The sequence below is a fragment of the Jaculus jaculus genome, chromosome 18, assembly GCF_020740685.1.
Source record: "Jaculus jaculus isolate mJacJac1 chromosome 18, mJacJac1.mat.Y.cur, whole genome shotgun sequence".
Lineage (NCBI taxonomy): Eukaryota > Metazoa > Chordata > Mammalia > Rodentia > Dipodidae > Jaculus > Jaculus jaculus.
Genome location: NC_059119.1, coordinates 46757124 through 46774786, shown reverse-complemented (window position 1 = coordinate 46774786; position 17663 = coordinate 46757124). Strand labels below are relative to the sequence as shown.

The 17663-nt window shown below is 43.6% G+C and overlaps 2 protein-coding genes across 2 annotated transcripts in view; one reads left to right on the top strand and one right to left on the bottom strand.

Moving 5' to 3' along the window:
* Rhoq (ras homolog family member Q) overlaps positions 1 to 13683 on the top strand; it is a 50003-nt gene extending 36320 nt beyond the window's left edge. Inside the window, exons 3-5 of the mRNA XM_004660140.2 lie at positions 4349 to 4513; positions 4835 to 4930; positions 10455 to 13683. Coding sequence (XP_004660197.1) covers positions 4349 to 4513; positions 4835 to 4930; positions 10455 to 10610 — 417 coding nt within the window. The 3' untranslated portion in view covers positions 10611 to 13683. The remainder of the gene's footprint in view (positions 1 to 4348; positions 4514 to 4834; positions 4931 to 10454) is intronic.
* Pigf (phosphatidylinositol glycan anchor biosynthesis class F) overlaps positions 10802 to 17663 on the bottom strand; it is a 32826-nt gene continuing 25964 nt past the window's right edge. Inside the window, exon 6 of the mRNA XM_045137233.1 lies at positions 10802 to 11112. Within this exon, the coding sequence (XP_044993168.1) occupies positions 10999 to 11112 (114 nt within the window). The 3' untranslated portion in view covers positions 10802 to 10998. The remainder of the gene's footprint in view (positions 11113 to 17663) is intronic.

Below are 17663 nucleotides of genomic sequence, written 5' to 3'. Positions count from 1 at the left end.
TTCTACCCTAAGTTCATTCAAGACGTGGTAGTGTGTCTAAACAGTTTTATGGGATGCTAGGTACATGCTAGTATGTACAAGGGATAGTTTATATTTTTAAATTTGATACCTATTATTAGCCTTCTAATTACTCAGGAGGGCTGAAGACAGAAAGGTCTCATTCTTATTATAACTACTATTTTTTTTAAGCCCGAGGTAGGTAATAGGCAGGAGTTCATTTTAGGGGTTTTATTTTTTTCAAGGTAGGGTCTCACCCTAGCCCAGGGTGACCTGGCCCTCACTCTATAGTCCTAGGCTGGCCTGGAACTAACAGCGATCCTCCTACCTCTGCCTCCTGAATGCTGGGATTAAAGGTGTGTGCCACCACCCCGACGATGGTTTAGACTGCGGAAGAGTCATTTATTTCCAAGGAGTTCTAAACATTCTTGGAGAATATATATGTAATCTCCCCGGCTCATTGCATAGTCTGCAATTTAATAGCTACTTAGAAAGGCTTTGATCTAATTGTCCTTCTTTATGCCCATATATCGGTCCCCAAGGAAGGTCAGGCCTGATTCACTGTGGTTATGAAAGGAACCCCACATGGCAGAATGATATTCTGCGGAACATTTGGGTTAATGTGATTCATTGTGTCTAGAAAAACTTTTGGTGCAACTACTTCAAAAATTTCTTTTCACACCCGTCCTAGAGAGTGTACAGTTCTGTGCCCTGATGAAGTAAATTTGCTTGAAAAGTTAACATTTTATTTAAATAGAATTTATAAATTTTTTTGGTTGTTATTGCTATTTATTTATTTATTTGAGAGCAACAGAGAAAGAGGCAGAGAGAGAGAAAGAGGGGGGGGGATAGAGGGAGAGAGAATGGGTGCGTCAGGGCCTCTAGCCACTACAAACGAACTCCAGATGCATGCGCCCCCTTGTGCATCTGGCTGACGTGGGTCCTGGGGAATCGAGCCTCGAACCAGGGTCCTTAGGCTTCACAGGCAAGTGCTTAACCGCTAAGCCATCTCTCCAGCCCTAAATAGAATTTCTAGCTTATTCTTTTTTTAATTTTTTTAAAATATATTTTATGTATTTATTTGAGAAAAAGAGGCAGAGAGAGAGAATGGGCATGCCAGGGCCTCCAGCTGCTGCAAACAAACTCCAGACGCGTGCGCCCCCTTGTGCATCTGGCTAATGTGGGTCCTGGGGAATCGAGCCTCGAACCAGGGTCCTTAGGCTTCACAGGCAAGCTCTTAACCGCTAAGCCATCTCTCCAGCTCCTGGCTTCTTATTCTTGAAACACCTAAATCTTTCTTTGAAATAGTCTTAAGGCTATCGAATTCCAGAGTGACTGATTGGTACAGTCGTAATACCTCATTCTCTTTTTACTAATCAGAAAATGATGTTGCCTTTGAGACCTCAGTTTGCGTGCTTTCATGGGAGTGCAGAAAAAGTTTGTTTCTCAGTGAAGAAATTTCTCCATCTGTGGTTGGAGGGGGATAAAGCCAGCCACATGAGGGACTCCCGGGACCCTGCGTGGATGGTCGAGGAGTGTGAGAATGTTTCCCTGTGGAATAAAGAGTTGATGTGAAAGCGTGGCTGCAATGCAGAATGGTTTAGTTGCCTTGTTTTACTCTCACAAATCCTGTGGGGAGTATCCTCATTTTTGTATCTGTGCAAATTGAAAATCTAAATATGGGTGAGGTGTGATTTTTAATGAGAACACCCCATCCTCAGACCATGCTAAGGGCAGGTTTGCTCAGATGCATAGAGCCGCTGTGGGGGAGGCATTATTTTTACTGCCCTGTGTGCTTGCAGGGTAACCTAGGCAGCGGAGTACAGAAAAGCATATTCTGTGCACCGGATCACACTGCCCAACACTCAAACTTGCTTTTAAAATGTTATTTATTATTTTATTTTTAAAGAGAGAGAGACAGGCGGACAGACAGAGGGAAAGAGAGAGAGAATCGACAGGCCAGGGCCTCAGCCACTGAAATTGAACTCCAGGGAGCTTGCACCACCTAGTGGACATGTGCGACCTTGCACTTGCCTCGCCTTTGAGTGTCTGGCTTACATGGGATCTGCAGAGTCGAATATGAGTCCTTAGGCTTCACAGGAAAGTGCCTTAACTGCTAAGCCATTTCTCCAGCTCAAAATGTTATGTTTCTAAGTTATAATGTCTACTACAAGATCAGTGTTATGTGTATTGAGTTTCACTGTGACATTGCCATACATGCATCACTGCGTTTTCGTGGTATTCACCCTCCCAATGACCTTCTCTCACCCTCCTCTCTCTCAACCTTCTCTTCCCCTTCCCCTAGTAGTCCTGCTAATACTTTCAGGTCTCTTTTCATTTTATTTGTTTATTTATTTATTTGACAGTGAGAGATAGAGAGAGACAGGCAGCAGACAGAGAGAGAGAGAAAGGGAGAGAGAGAGAGAATGGGAACGCCAGGACCTCCAACCACTGCAAACAAACTCCAGATATATGCACCACCTTGTGCATCTGGCTTGTGTGGGTTCTGGGGAATTGAACCAAGTTCCTTTGGCTTTACAGGCAAACACCTTAACCACTAAGCCATCTCTCCAGCCCTCTTTTTTCTTTTTAAATTGTAGCTTCCACAAATGAGAGAAAGCATTTAATATTATCTTTCTCTTACTTATTTTGCTTAACATGACTTTCAGTTCTGCCCATTTTTTTTTTGTTTTTATTTTTATTTGAGAGTGGGAGAGAGAGAGAGAGAGAGAGAGAGAGAGAATGGGTGTGCCAGGGTCTCCAGCCACTGCAAATGAACTCCAGATGTGTGCGCCCCCTTGTGTTTCTGGCTTATGTGGGACCTGGAGAGCTCAGCCTCGAACTGGGGTCCTTAGGCTTCACAGGCACGCGCCTAACTGCTAAGCCATCTCTCCAGCCCCATATGGCTTTTGATAGTAGAGACTTACAGAATCTGCAGACTCTGGTCTCAGTAGGGATTGTAGAAACCACAGTCTTCTCACTCAAGTACAGAGGGACAATTTGCTGGAGTTGAAAGTTCTAGTAAGAAACATGTCCGAAGATGACATGAAAGAAAAATTGGTTCCCTGGGAAAATAATGCTGCTGAAACTAAGTGAAAGATGTTTTACAATATTCTCTTCACTCCACATTTGTTCTAGCAGTGAAGTGGGCCATTTAAGAAGGAAACTAACTGGCTTAGGCCAAAGCCAGTTTCCTTAAAACCACGTGAGAGTCTAGACATGACAGAAATGGAATCCTGACTCCATTCCCCCCTTGCTAGGTTGTCAGTAAGTAGGGTTTTATGTCACATAAAATAGTCCGTGTGCGAAACAAGGTGTTCGCTGCCTTTTGTGATGGAGACTCAAAGGCCAGTCAGGAAGACAGCTGTCAAGCAGAAGTTTAAACTGGATGGTTGTCTACCCCATTCTGGTGTGGAGAGAGAGTGAGAACAACGGGGGGCGGGGGGCAATGCAGATCGGAGCGGAGCACACTGCTCATTGCCTGTGTCCAGATGTGCGGAAATGCGCAGCTGCAGAACACATGCACAGGACAAGAAGTGCAAGGGCACATCGGAGAGAGGAACTGAAAGTTGGGAAGAGAAACGCAAGGGTTGTCGATTCATTTACATGTGCTTTTTAAGATTTGTTTTTACTTATTTATTAGAGAGAGAGAACCATGTTCCCAGTGATAGCATTGGTAATCACCATGCATTTTCTTACTTGTGTTTTTTAAAGGTTATTTTTATTTATTTATTTATTTATTTATTTATTTATTTATTTATTTATTTATTTGGTTTTTTGAGGTAGGGTCTCACTCTGGCTCAGGCTGACCTGGAATTCACTATGTAGTCTCAGGGTGGCCTCGAACTCTCGGCGATCCTTCTACCTCTGCCTCCCGAGTGCTGGGATTAAAGGCGTGCGCCACCACACCCGGCCTTTATTTATTTATTTGAGAGTGACAGACAGAGAGAGAAAGAGGCAGATAGAGAGAGAATGGGCATGCCACAGCCTCCGGTCACTGCAAACAAACTCCAGATGCGTGTGCCCCCTTGTGCATCTGGCTAACGTGGGCCCTGGGGAAAGCGGGGTCCTTAGGCTTAACAGGCAAGCGCTTAACCGCTAAACCATCTCTGCAGTCCTTTTTTTTGTTTGTTTGTTGTGAGATGAGGTCTCCCTATGTAGCTTAGTCTGGCCTAGAATTCCCCATCTTCCTTTGTTAACATCCCTTGAGTGCAGGGATTATAGTCCTACATTCTATTTTGGGGTACTCCCGAATTTGCCTTTTTGATGCTCTGCTTGATTGAATGTGGTGTTATTACTATACTGTAGATGCGTCAGTGTCAACAATGACCTTTCCTGCTGTGTTCCGTAGGAAGACTATGATCGTCTGAGGCCTTTGTCTTATCCCATGACTGACGTCTTCCTCATCTGCTTCTCTGTGGTAAATCCAGCCTCATTTCAGAATGTGAAAGAGGAGTGGGTACCAGAACTTAAGGAATATGCACCGAATGTTCCCTTTTTATTAATAGGAACTCAGGTATGTCTGCTTTGATTTCACCCATTTAAGAATAGGCTTAAGTGGGTACAGTGCCAATTTGGCGGGGGGGGGGGCATTTCTCTCAGATCCCATGATTAGCAATTGATGTGTTTAATCTCAATTTCAAGTTCATAACTTTTCTGTTGTATTACTGGGGGGAAAAAAAGTAGTTGCAAGGGAGAAATAGTTATTGGTAACTTTTAAAATCCAATTCTTTCTTTAGTTAACCTTTGTATCTGTATGGGGGAGGATTAAGTGGGGTTTTGGTCTTCTATAAAAGACTTATAATATTATGGGACATTATTGACTTTTCTTAATTAGATTGATCTCCGAGATGACCCCAAAACTTTAGCAAGACTGAATGATATGAAAGAAAAACCTATATGTGTGGAACAAGGACAGAAGCTAGCAAAAGAGGTAACGGAACATTTGCAGCATTTAAAAATAACTGTAAAGGTAACAGTAGAAGGTAACTCTTACTGGGTACCTACTGTGTGCCATGCTTACTGGGTACGCACTCTGTGCCAGGCACTGTGCTGAGTTATTTCTTGGGCATTGCTTCATTGAATCCCTCCACCCACTTGGTGGGCAAGTCTGTGTCCTGGTTGTGGAGAAGAGAAAATGGAGGCCTGGAGATGTCAGAGAACTCTTTCCCAGGGTCCTGAGTAGAAGGTGGGCGGAGTTGGATTCCGATCCAAAGCCAGACTCCAGGTCCCAGGCTCCGTTCCCTGTGCTGGGTAGCACAGCCGTCTTTTCTTTCAAGGTCATGTAGAAAGAGACGTTGGAAGTAGGTGCTGAGGCTTTAAGCCCTTCTTAATTATTTAAACATGTGTTGGGCTGGAGGGATGGCTCAACAGTTAAAGGCACTTGCCTGCAAAGCCTAAGGACCCAGGTTCGATTCCCCAGGACCCATGTTAGCCAGATACATAAAAGGGCGCACGCATCTGGAGTTCATTTGCAGTGGCTGGAGGCCCTGGCGTGCCCATTCTCTCTCTCTCTCTCCTTCTTCTTCTGTCAAATAAATAAATATGACATTTTAAACATGTGTACTTTGCCAAAATAGGCTCTGTTCTCAGTTAAGGCTCTAAATTTGTGATTAAAAATATGACAGTTGGGCTGGAGAGATGGCTTAGCGGTTAAGCGCTTGCCTGTGAAGCCTAAGGACCCCGGTTAGATGCTCGGTTCCCCAGGACCCACGTTAGCCAGATGCACAAGGGGGCACATGTGTCTGGAGTTTGTTTGCAGTGGCTGGAGGCCCTGGCGCACCCATTCTCTCCCCCTCTCTCTCTCACACACACACTCAAATAAATAAATAAATAAACAAACAAAAAATGACAATTATGGCTAGATTTTCTTTTAAACAAGTAAATAAATAAAATGGTGATGTACATGAGACCTTGAAACCTACTTTCTTTCTAACTCCTAAGCTTGGTTTACTTTTGTCCTCCATTTGATTCCAAGGCTCTGGGAGTCAACTTATTTTTTTAATGTTTTGATTTTTTTGTGTGTGTTTGTTTTTTGCTTTTTCATGGTAGGGTTTCACTCTAGCTCAGGCTGTCCTGAAATTCACTATGTAGTCCCAGGCTGGCCTTGAACTCACAGCTATCCTACTTTGGCCTCCCACGTGTTGGGATTAAAGGCATGCGCCACCACGCCCAGCCCTATAAAGTCTTTTTAAATGTACTCTTCAGCAGCAGCAGAAAGCAGGAAACTTTCAGGAAGGCAGTTTTACCCAAAGCAAACAAGTGGTTCCACTAACAAGGCATTTTAGGAATTCCTTGCATTCAATTTTGAATTGTCATGGAGACAAAGAATTTCTAATTGCATAAAGGTAAATGTCATAAATGATGTTGATTTTACTACATAAAGATGTATGACCATTATGAAATGCCAGAAATAAAAAGTCACAGACTTAATATGGATGGCAAAAATATGGGTTAACATCATTAATATTCATCTAGGGACCCCTTGCATAAAATGAATCAATCCAAAAAAGATTATATATCCAATTGAAAAGGAGTTAAAAATTATCCCAGAAAACTGACCAACAAATGCAGATTGTATTGAAGATAGGAATGTTGAAACTCATTTAGTATCAGATATAAGTTCAATTTTTTAATTTATTCTTTTTTAGATATTTTGTTTATTTATTTATTTGAGAGGAAGAGGGAGAGGGAGAAAGAATAGGAATACCAAGGCCTCCAGCCACTGCAAATGGACTCCAGATGTATGTGCCCCTGTGGGTCCTGGAGAGTCAAACCAGAATCCTTTGGCTTTGCAGGCAAACACCTTAACCATTAAGCCATCTCTCCAGCACAGAAGTTCAATTTTTACATACAAAATTGGCAAAAAGTGAATTATGCTTACTGTTTCTGGGACACAGGGAAATGGCCACACTATTATATTGATGATCATTGAATAATAGGTAAAAGCCTTAAAATCATGTTCACCTTTTCTTTTTCTTTATTGTTTTTTTCAAGGCAAGGTCTTGCTCTAGCCCAGGCTGACCTGGAATTCACTATGTAGTCTCAGGGTGGCCTTGAACTCACGGCGATCCTCCTACCTCTGCCTCCCGAGTGCTGGGATTAAAGGCGTGCACCACCACATCCAACTTCACTTTTTCTTTTATTTCTTTTTTTTTTTTTTGAGAGAGAATTGGTACACCAGGGCCTCAGCCGCTGCATTCACACCCCAGATGCTTGCACCACCTAATGGGCATGTGCGACCTTGCACTTGCCTCACCTTTGTGCGTCTGGCTAATGTGGGATCTGGAGAGTCAAACCTGGGTTCTTAGGCTTTGCAGGCAAGTGCCTTAACTGCTAAGCCATCTCTCCAGCCCTTGCATTCACTTTTGATCAAACAATACCTTACATCGGAATTTATCCTAAAAAATTTTTAGGATGTTGGTCAAAGATAGTGTCAGTTAGACTGGCGAGAGTTTTGGGGATTTATTGCCAGCATAATCAAAATTGTTGGTATTAAATTTCAAATGTTCTCACTAAGGAAACATTAAGTCTTTGAGGCTATAGTTACATTAATTAGCTCTACTCTGTCATTCTATGCTGTAAGCCTCTCTCTCTCCTTTGTGCCCTATAAATATATACAATTATAATTTGTTCAAATTACAAGTAAAACAGTTAGTAGGGGTGAGCTTCAAGAGATGACTGCAGGGCAGGAGAGATGGCTCAGTGGGTAAAGTACTTGCCTCATAAACATGAGGACCCGAGTTTGAATCCCTGGAACCTACGTAAATGCCGTACCTACATAATCTCACCACTGGGGGCAGGGATGAGTGAGAATGGTTGGGGCTCACCAGCTGGCTAGTGTGGCTTAACCAGTGAGCTCTAGGTTCGTTCAGAGACCCTTTCTCAAAGAGTAACGTGGAGCACAACTCAGGAAAACTCTTAACGTCCACCTCTGGGCTCTGCATGCACCTGAACACACATGCACGCATGCCCCACGCGTACACACACGCGCACCACACACATACCTTTGCCAAAGAAGAGGTAACTGTGAGGCTGGAGGGATGGCTTAGTGGTTGAGGCGTTTGACTGCAAAGCCAAAGGACCCAGGTTTGATTCCCCAGGACCCACATAAGGCAGATGCCCAAGGTGGTGCACGCATCTGGAGTTACAGTGGCTAGTCACCCTGGTGTGTCCATTCTCTCTCTCTCTCTGTGTCCCTTTTTCTCTCTGTCAAATAAATCAAAACTACTGTATCTCTAACGGCTCATAGTAAGTATCTCTTAGAGCTGTACTGTGCAACTCAAAGTGGAAGAAGGCAGCTAGAAAACACTACAGTCCCTCTGTACTGCGGCAGCATCAGCACATTTGACTTCCGTTCTCAGGCCGAAGCGGGGGCCTAAGCGGGAGGCCTCACACGTGGTAGCTGAAAACCAGCACCGAGCGACACCCCCACCTGGCTTCCTCGGGAAACACGCCCTCACTTGGCTTCACTGCATTCTGCCGTCCTCTGGGCCTCTCCTCCATCCCTCTGTCATCCCATGGTCCCTGGATGTCCGTGGGCTCCAGCACTCTGTCTTCTATTCCCACGTCTAGGGAGCTGCCGTCCGATCATGGCAATCCTAAAGGTTGCACCCCTAACCTCCAAACAAGACTGACCATCCAGTCTGCTTGGGCTGGAGAGATGGCTTAGCGGTTAAGCGCCTGCCTGTGAGGCCTAAGGACCCCGGTTCGAGGCTAACCAGGTCCCACGTTAGCCAGATGCACAAGGGGGCGCACGCGTCTGGAGTTCGTTTGCAGAGGCTGGAAGCCCTGACGCGCCCATTCTCTCTCTCTCTCTCTCTCTCTCTCCCTCTATCTGTCTTTCTCTCTGTGTCTGTCGCTCTCAAATAAATAAATAAATAAATAATTATTTAAAAAAAAAAAAAAGACTGACCATCCAGTCTGCTCATCCAGCAAGTCCATCCGAGTGGCCATGCATCTCAAAACTAACGTGTCCAAAACAAAATTCCCAAGTCCACCTTCCAAGCTGGGCATTCCATTACTCAGGCCCCAAACCTTGAAGCTGTGCTTGACCTGGCTCTCTCTCTCTCTCTCTCTCTCTCTCTCTCATACCATACGTCCACTCCTCAGCAAAATATATTGTTCTACCAATCAACAGATTCAAGTTCCAAACATTTTCTTTTTTTTCTCACCATCCCTGGCCTGGAATTCTGACTTGCCTCTGCTTCCGTCTCTGACCCATGACCATCTGCCATTCACCACAGCAGCCAGAGCGAGTCTCGGGGTGTAAGCTCTGTCCATCAGGTCGCTGGTCAGGCCAGAACCTTCCTTTATGTTCCTGGCACAAAGACCAGACTGGTGGCCCAGTCATGGTGTTCCCTCTGTCCTCCTCACTGTTCTCCAGGACACTGGCTCCTTAATCGTCTCAAAGGTCCCTCAGCACATTTGTCCTTTGTTGTCCCTTTACCTGGGCATGTCCTTCCCTCCTTCCAGGTCTCAGCTCAGATGTCGCTCTCCACTCCCCAACCCATCTCATCTTCCTGTTTCTCTCCACCCTTCCTCCCTCGTGAGAGCAGGGCAGGGACCTCACTCTGTCACATTTGGCAAATTCAAGAGTGTACAGTTACTTTTCAGTGAACGAACAGGTCCACCCTCAGAGTGAAAGCTAGTTATGAACGACCTCAACACTGCCTCGCTGGGCTGGAGAGGTGGCTTAGCACCTAAGTGCTTGCCTGTGAAGCCTGAGGACCCCGGTTCGAGGCTCGATTCCCCAGGACCCACGTTAGCCAGATGCACAAGGGGGCACACACGTCTGGGGTTCGTTTGCAGTGGCTGGAGGCCCTGGCGCGCCCATTCTCAATCTCTCTCTCCCCCTCTTCCTCTCTCTGTCGCTCTCAACTAAATCAATAAAAATAAACAAATTAAAAAAGAAAAACCGCCTTGCTGAACTTCGTCACCCTCAGACGTCCACCACAAACCCTCCTGCCCTCTGGTGTCTTTTCTGAGTCATGGATGTACCCAGTTATTTCCTGCCTCAGAGTCTTCACATCTGTGGCCCTCTGGATCCCTCACTGCTTAACCTTCACCTGCTGAGATACCTTCCCTGACCACAAGCACCCCCCATCTGCTCTTTCTCTCCCCCTAGTATTTACTGACTTCTAAATATTCTCCCCTTTGTACGCCCCCACACAGCAGGGCACTTTGGCTCTTCGCTTCAGTGGACATATCCCCAGCATCCAAACAGTGGTGTACATATGGCAGGTACCTGATAGGTGATGAACGAAAGAATTTTTCACAGGCAGGTCTGAAAGGACATGCACTGGTGTGCTAACCCATTGGCTCTGTCTGGGAAGCGTGAATGTGGATGCTTAGTCATTTCTGCATAGCTGTATTTTATAATTTTCCTTAAAATGTACTGTATAAAAATTTTACATATTTTGGTGTTTGTTTTTTTTTTCTCTCTCTCTCTCTCACAGATAGGCGCATGCTGCTATGTGGAATGTTCAGCTTTAACCCAGAAGGGATTGAAGACTGTTTTTGATGAGGCTATCATAGCCATTTTAACTCCAAAGAAACACACGGTGAAAAAAAGAATAGGATCAAGATGTATAAACTGTTGTTTGATTACGTGAGAAACATCTTCCGTGGCCAAGGAAACTGACAATTTTTTCCCCCTTAGAAAGCATTTGAGATGCTCCACCTGTGCCCAGACCTCTTACAATGAAGCAGTTTAAAATTCAAGAGGCAGAGGGCACCTGTCCTCAACATTCTATAAAGTTCATTAAGAATGTTTCTTAGCAACAAACAGCATCTGAAGCCACAATCTACTATAAATACTTTATTTCAACTAGAAGGTACAATCTCTCAGGGGCTTCATAGCTTTAGAAGCTACAATCACATTATGTTGAAACAACTTTAAAAACCAGTGCTGAACTGGAATGCTTGGCTTGGACCACACACACGTCTCTGCACAGCCCTATGGAATCCGCACAAAGAAATAGCGCCTCCTTTTTGCTCCTCTTAATTGTTCTTGTATGTAAGTTGCTTTCTATTCCGGTATATCCAGAGGGGTGAAATGACCAGGCCGGCCACGTAGCCGAAGGTGGCTCCGAGGGTACAGGAGATGGGCCACACCTGAGGGCACAATGTAGGAGATCAAGACAGACAGACGTTTTGTTATGACTTGAGCACAAATTAAAGCGTAACCTAAGTATTTCTATAGTAAAGCTTAACGTGCTTTTCTTAAAAGAATGCCAAAAGTATAATAGGTCATAACTGCATTGATCATGAACACTAAAAATGTACACACTTTAGTTAACGTGCATTAAATTGTAACGAGGCTTCTGGCAACTGTAGATTTAGTTTGGGATCCCCAAGCTGCATGAGATACATGCTGAAATTAAAAATCAAAATTTTACATCAGAGTTGGCCACAATCCTGGACTCAAATGAGCCCTCTGAATTAGATGGTCATTTTTTTTTAAATTTCCACATTGACTGTACACATAAAAAAATCAAAAAATGTGTATGCTAACCAAACCTTAGGAAACTACTTAAATTGTGTCAAGAAGGAAAGACCTAACATCTTGGCAGGACACGTGGAATTTTTCAGAGTAACTGCTTCCATACATAAAACTGAGGTCCCCTTTCAGATACAGGTACGGTGACCGAGGCAGAAGTCACAGACCCACAACGTGTGTCCATTCCTAGAGTGTGCATCAGACAAACCCTGCTGGCTCCCAAACACCCACTTTCCCCAGCCGTCTTCCATCGTACCACGTTAGACTAAGCCGGAAGTAAATAATGCTGATTTATTTAACACCCAGGTGGTATGTGTTGGCCCCTAGGCTAAGGCTCTGCCTAGAACACACCGGGAAACAGATTTTCATGTCCATCTCAACGCTCACTTAGTACTGGAGCCATTTCTAAGTCTTTCTCTGGGGAACAGGCCATGGAAGTGGAGGTTAACCACGATAAGAACTGGCTCTGTTACCTAACTGGCTTCTTTCATTGGTCTGCTATGGATCTGCCTTATTCCAAATGCCATGCAACAGACAGCAGTGCTAGACAGAGGTGTGCCATGAGCTACCTGTTGCAGTTGAGAGAAGCAAAATCGAATCCGTAATTCGTTCCCAGTCTTTCTTACATTGAAATTTGCCGTTGCCTGGATGACTGCTGCTCCTGTCTTTGGTAGGCTTCTGTTCATTACCTTGATTTGCACTTAGAGCTCTGTCTGCTGCACAGATTGGGTAACGGAACACTAAACATTTATACTTGAAAACGTCAGCCTTAAATGTTCAGATCAGTCACACAGCTAGGATGTACGATCTGGCCTGCGAGCTTTGTAGAGGTTTTGAAAAGATGAGCAACATCTCCCATTGAAGAGTGGGGAGTCCTGGACAGGAGCCGTGTTCTCTGAACTGACGCTGGATGGCCTTACGTATGCTCAAAAGGAACATCTCTAACTCCCTTGTTTGGATCTATTTTTAGATAGACTTGAAGGAAATTGTGAACATCAACTGATATATTAGCTAAGTTGTCCAACCGTGTAAGGGAATTAAGACAGTAAAACAATTACTCTTTTCCAAGTTGCCTTTGGAGATTTGATGGGGATTTTTTTTTTTTCTTTCAAATTTTCATCGGTGAAACCCTTCACACTTTGTTTATTAGACAGTGTAAGTTAAAAATCTAGAGTTGTCCTGTCCTGAGAGAAAAATGGGTTAGGAATCTGGATATGTTACACTGGTATCATCCTGTGTCTTCCCTGGGCCTCAGTTTCCCCACACCATCACGGGAGCGAGAACAGATATTCCCAGAGCCTCTCCCGTCATGCGCTCTTATTGCTCTCCCCTTTTCCCAGTAGTCACTGTTGACGTCGCCTTTTCAGCTTCGCTGTCACCGCATGGTAAGGGTCGTGTAAGCAGGCTGTCAGAACGCTGAGCGAGGACGACTGCGTCATCTGAGCCTCAGGTGCCTTAGATGCTCTATTGACCTTGATGGGGCTTGGAGTTTCCCATCGCTTATCAAGAGCTCTGTAATTGTGTTCGTTACTTAGTAGTTCTTTTTGCAAAATCTTATTTGCCATTTTAACTAAAAACCAAAGATTTGTTTTCTATTCATGAGCAGATTGTAGAAAAGCTGCCTTATTTTTCAGAAGCATATCTTCATCAAAGGCTTAAGGTTTTAAGAGAAATTTAAGACAACTCTATGGAATGATTATTTCAAACTAGTGAGGGAAATACAATACTTCAGAAAATTTAATTAGCATGATTTGTGTTAGTGAATTCACATACATTGCTTCAAATACGGTCATGTATGGAAGAATGTAGAAAATATTTATAGTTAATCAGTTTTTTTTGTGTGTGTGTAAGAGAATTAGTTCTAAAGTCCTTACAAGTAATTTTAGGGGCTCCTCGAAACCTTACTTGGCATTTTGCTAATGTATGCCCTTATTCTATCTTTACGGAAGCATTTTAGCTTCCCAGTGTTGACTTATCATGTTTCCAATAAGCGGAGCTTGCGTTCATGGTATTTGTTATGAATTACCTTAGTTACTTTAGACACTGCCTCTATTTGATTTTCAGTTACTTATTTTAAATACCAAATTAAATACTGCTTTGTTGGTTGTTGCTTTTTAAACGATTGTTATTTTAACAGTGTCCCTTCTTAACTCATGGGGTACCAATAAAATGAGTTGCATAGTTTACTACGTATGTAAAGTGCTGGACTTCTTACCCTAGTAGTTTTTATTTTACACCAAATGAAAATCTTTGGGAAAAGAGTCTTCTCTTTGCTGCGAGACTGCTCACCCTTGGCAACACATGAGCACCTTCACTTTGTTACAAGGTCGAAGTGTATGGACAATAATCCCTTATGAGCCCCAGCCAAACTGCAACTTGGGTCACTAAATTTTGCTTTCATCACTGATTTTAGTGTGGTCTATTGTTGCAAACACATTATTCTCAAATACATTCTCACATATCCCTTAAACAGCCTCCCTACTCCACCTCCAATGAACCTGCCAATAAAATAAATGTTGACTAAAAACTTTTGTTTGAGGCCAGCCTGGACTAGAGTGAAACCCTACCTTGAAAAACCTAAAAAAAAAAAAAAAAAAAAAAATTTGTCGGGGGGGGGGACTGGAGGTATGGCTTAGAGGTTAAGGTGCTTGCCTGCAAAGCCAAAGGACCCAGGTTCGATTCCCCAGAGCCCATGTAAAACAGATACACAAGGGGGCACACACATCTGGAGTTTGTTTGCAATGGCTGGAGGCCCTGGCATGCCTACTCTCTCTCAAACAAATAAATAAAAATAAAATATTTTTAAAAAATTTGTCTGGGGCTGGGGAGATGACTTAGTGGTTAAGAGACTTGCCAGGGAAGCCAAAGGACGCAGGTTCAATTCCCCAGGACGCACGTAAGCCATAGATGCACAAAGACATCTGGACTTTGTGTGCAGTGGCTAGAGGCCCTAGCCCACCCATTCTCTCTCCCTCTCTGCCTTTCTCTCTCTTAAATAACTAAACAAGCAAATAAATAAGAAAAACAAAAGTTTTGTCTGAAGGGTGAAGGCTTGGAGCACTTGGGGCACTTGGCGATTCACTGTCATGTAAAACTCAAGAAATCCAGGGCACAAGCAAAGAAAAGTTGCTCTGGCTTTTAAGAGAGTTCTGGAACTGGGCTGTGCTTGCTGTGTACAGGATAGCCTGTTCAGACTCCTGAAAGAGTCTTTCGAACGAGGAGTTCCCCGTAATCTCAGGGCACTTCTGACCTTGTGGGCCAAGATACACAAAGAACAGCTTGGGGAGGCTGCCCACTAGGGCCCACTCCCAGGAAGTGTCCCATACTCTTAGGATTCATTTAAAAATTGAAAGCTGGGCTGGGGAGATGGCTTAGTGGTTAAGCGCTTGCCTGTGAAGCCTCAGGACCCCGGTTCGAGGCTTGATTCCCCAGAACCTACGTTAGCCAGATGCACAAGGAGGTGCACGCATCTGGAGTTCATTTGCAGTGGCTGGAGGCCCTGGCGCGCCCATTCTCTCTAACTCTATCTGTCTCTTTCTCTGCCTGTCACTCTCAAATAAATAAATAAAATAAACAAAAAAATTAAAAACTGAAAACTACTCCATGGGACAACTTATACTGGCTTGTCTAATAATCCTAGTTTAATCATGTACTTTAATAACAAGATTTTTTTATTTAAAACTATTTCCTTATCTTACATGTAAGGCTTCTATTTAACAATCTGGTGCCATAAATAGGAGTTAAAAATATGTGATGCCCATTAGACAGTTCAGGTGAATAGATAGCAACTTGAGATAGCATAATTCTGTTTTAGGTAAGGAAAATGGGAAAAGTAGCACAAAGGCATTCCTGTGCACAAAGTCATTCATAAGCGCCTGCTACCAAAGTGGCAATCGACTTTTTATCCGGTTTCTCAGAACTGTAAATGCTGAAGCTACTATGTAGAAAAACCAACTCATGCTGCAGAACAATATGATATAATACACATGCATCAAATGAGTGAAAGGGAAAACCTATTTTAAAAGATAAGTGGCAGGATGGGGAGAAGGCTCAATGGTTCAAGGCATTTGCTTGCAAAATCTGCAAGCACAGGTTCAGCTCTCCAGCACCCATGTTCAGGCCAGATACACAAAGTGGCACCTATGTCTGCAGCTCATTTGCAGCAGCAAACGGTCTTGGTGCTTGCTTGCTCGCTCTCTCTCTCTCTCTCTCTCTCTCAAGTAAATAAATAAATTTTTTTGTTTTTAGTTTTTGAAGTAGGGTCTCACTCTAGCCCAGGCTGACCTGAAATTCACTGTGTAGTCTCAGGGTGCCCTTGAACTCACGACGATCCTCCTACCTCTGCCTCCCGAGTGCTGGGATTAAAGGTGTGTGCCACCACGCCTGGCTAATAAATACAGATTTCAAAAACATGACTGGCTATTCATGTGAAAAATACGTATCCGTGGCATGCACAGTGCACATGGCTATAATCCCAGCACTCAGAGGCTGAAGCAGAGGGTGGTATAGCTGAGGCTAACCTGTGCTACATAACACGACCCTGCCTCAGGAAAAAAAATAAAAAAAGAGCTGGGCATGGTGATGCACACCTGGAAATCCCGTACTTCAGAGAATCGCATGAGCTTGAGGCCAGCGTGGGCAAAAGAGGGAGTTCCAAGATAGGTTTGAGTTACACTGTGAAACACTGTCTCAAAAAATAGAAAGCCTTCCACCCACAAATAACTGACTGCTGCTCCCACAACGCATAACCCACGACCCCATGAGGAATAACTGCAACCCCACTGAGGAGTGTGCCCAACAGAATGGGGGCAGGGATGAGGGAAAGAAGGGTACCAACATATGATGAGCCCACACGAAATATGTTGTTAATACTAATAAAGACAAATCAAAGAAAAAGCACAAGTGGGCTGAGGCTGTAGCTTCAAATTTCAAATTCAGCTGTTGAAAATACATTTTGTTAGCTTCATAAAACATGAAAGGGCCTAAGAAGAGACCTGATTATCTGGTTTGATTTCTTTATTCTTATTTAAGTAGTTCTAAGTTTTCTTTTAAATTTGTGTGTGTGAGAAAGAGAAGGTGAGAGAGAGAGAGAGAGAGAGAGAGAGAAGGACTTTTGCCACTGCAAACAAACTGCAAATGCACGCACCACTTTGTGCGTCTGTCTTTACATGGGTACTGAGGAACCAGACCCGGGTCATCAGGCTTTGCAGGCAAGGACATGTAACTGCTGAGCTATCATCTCCAGTTCCTAATTCCTTTTAAAGGTAGGACCACTGAAGTCGGACTTTAAAAGCACTGGGAAGGTTTTCAGACACAAAGGAATTATGAGCTTTAAATACGTTTCCACAATTACATTACATTCTGCTCTGAAATACAGACATCCTCAGAGTGGCTATGGCATTTAGGGGAAATGATGAGGAAAGAAAGCAATTTAATGCCTACTCAAACTATTCCAAAAAGAACTAAGCTATGACCATTAAAAAAAAAAAAAAACAGAAAGAAAGAAATGCTATGCTTGGCTCTTTGGCAGAGAAGAGGTTCACAACGTAGGTGTAGGTGGGCTCTTAACTGAACCCTAAACTTTGTGCCTGCCAGCAGAATAATGTTGAACAAGACGTGTACTCCTTCCCTCCCACACTTTGACTTTCTGGAGGGTAAAAATGGGAATGAAGTCTACCTTGCTCTACAGTTGTCATGATTAAATTACTTCTGGGGGAGTGCCAAGCCTCATGCCTGGTATGAGGAAACACTTACAAATGTTACTGTGTTCTTTCCATTATTATCTGAAATGTCACACAGGCTGGAAAATGATTACAAATCCAAATACAACCACAAATTTGTTTAAAAAGTACCAAATGAACAGAAATGGAAGTTAATACTTTACCAAACTAAGGACTCCTGAGAAAAATGAACACGACAACAATCCGTAACAATTGCACTCTCTGATAAATGAGAATTCAGTAAATAGTAGATCTTACAGTTTTGGGTGTGCTGAAAGTCAAGTCATGAAGCCACTTCTGCAGGTCACAAGTGCCACAGTATTAGTTAAGCAGTAACTACAGGCCAGGGGCTGAGCGAAGCATTTTAGAGTGACTTTATTATTTAATCCTCACTGGTAAGAGGCACAGCCAGAGTGTGAACCCAGTAATCTGATACCACAGCGCTT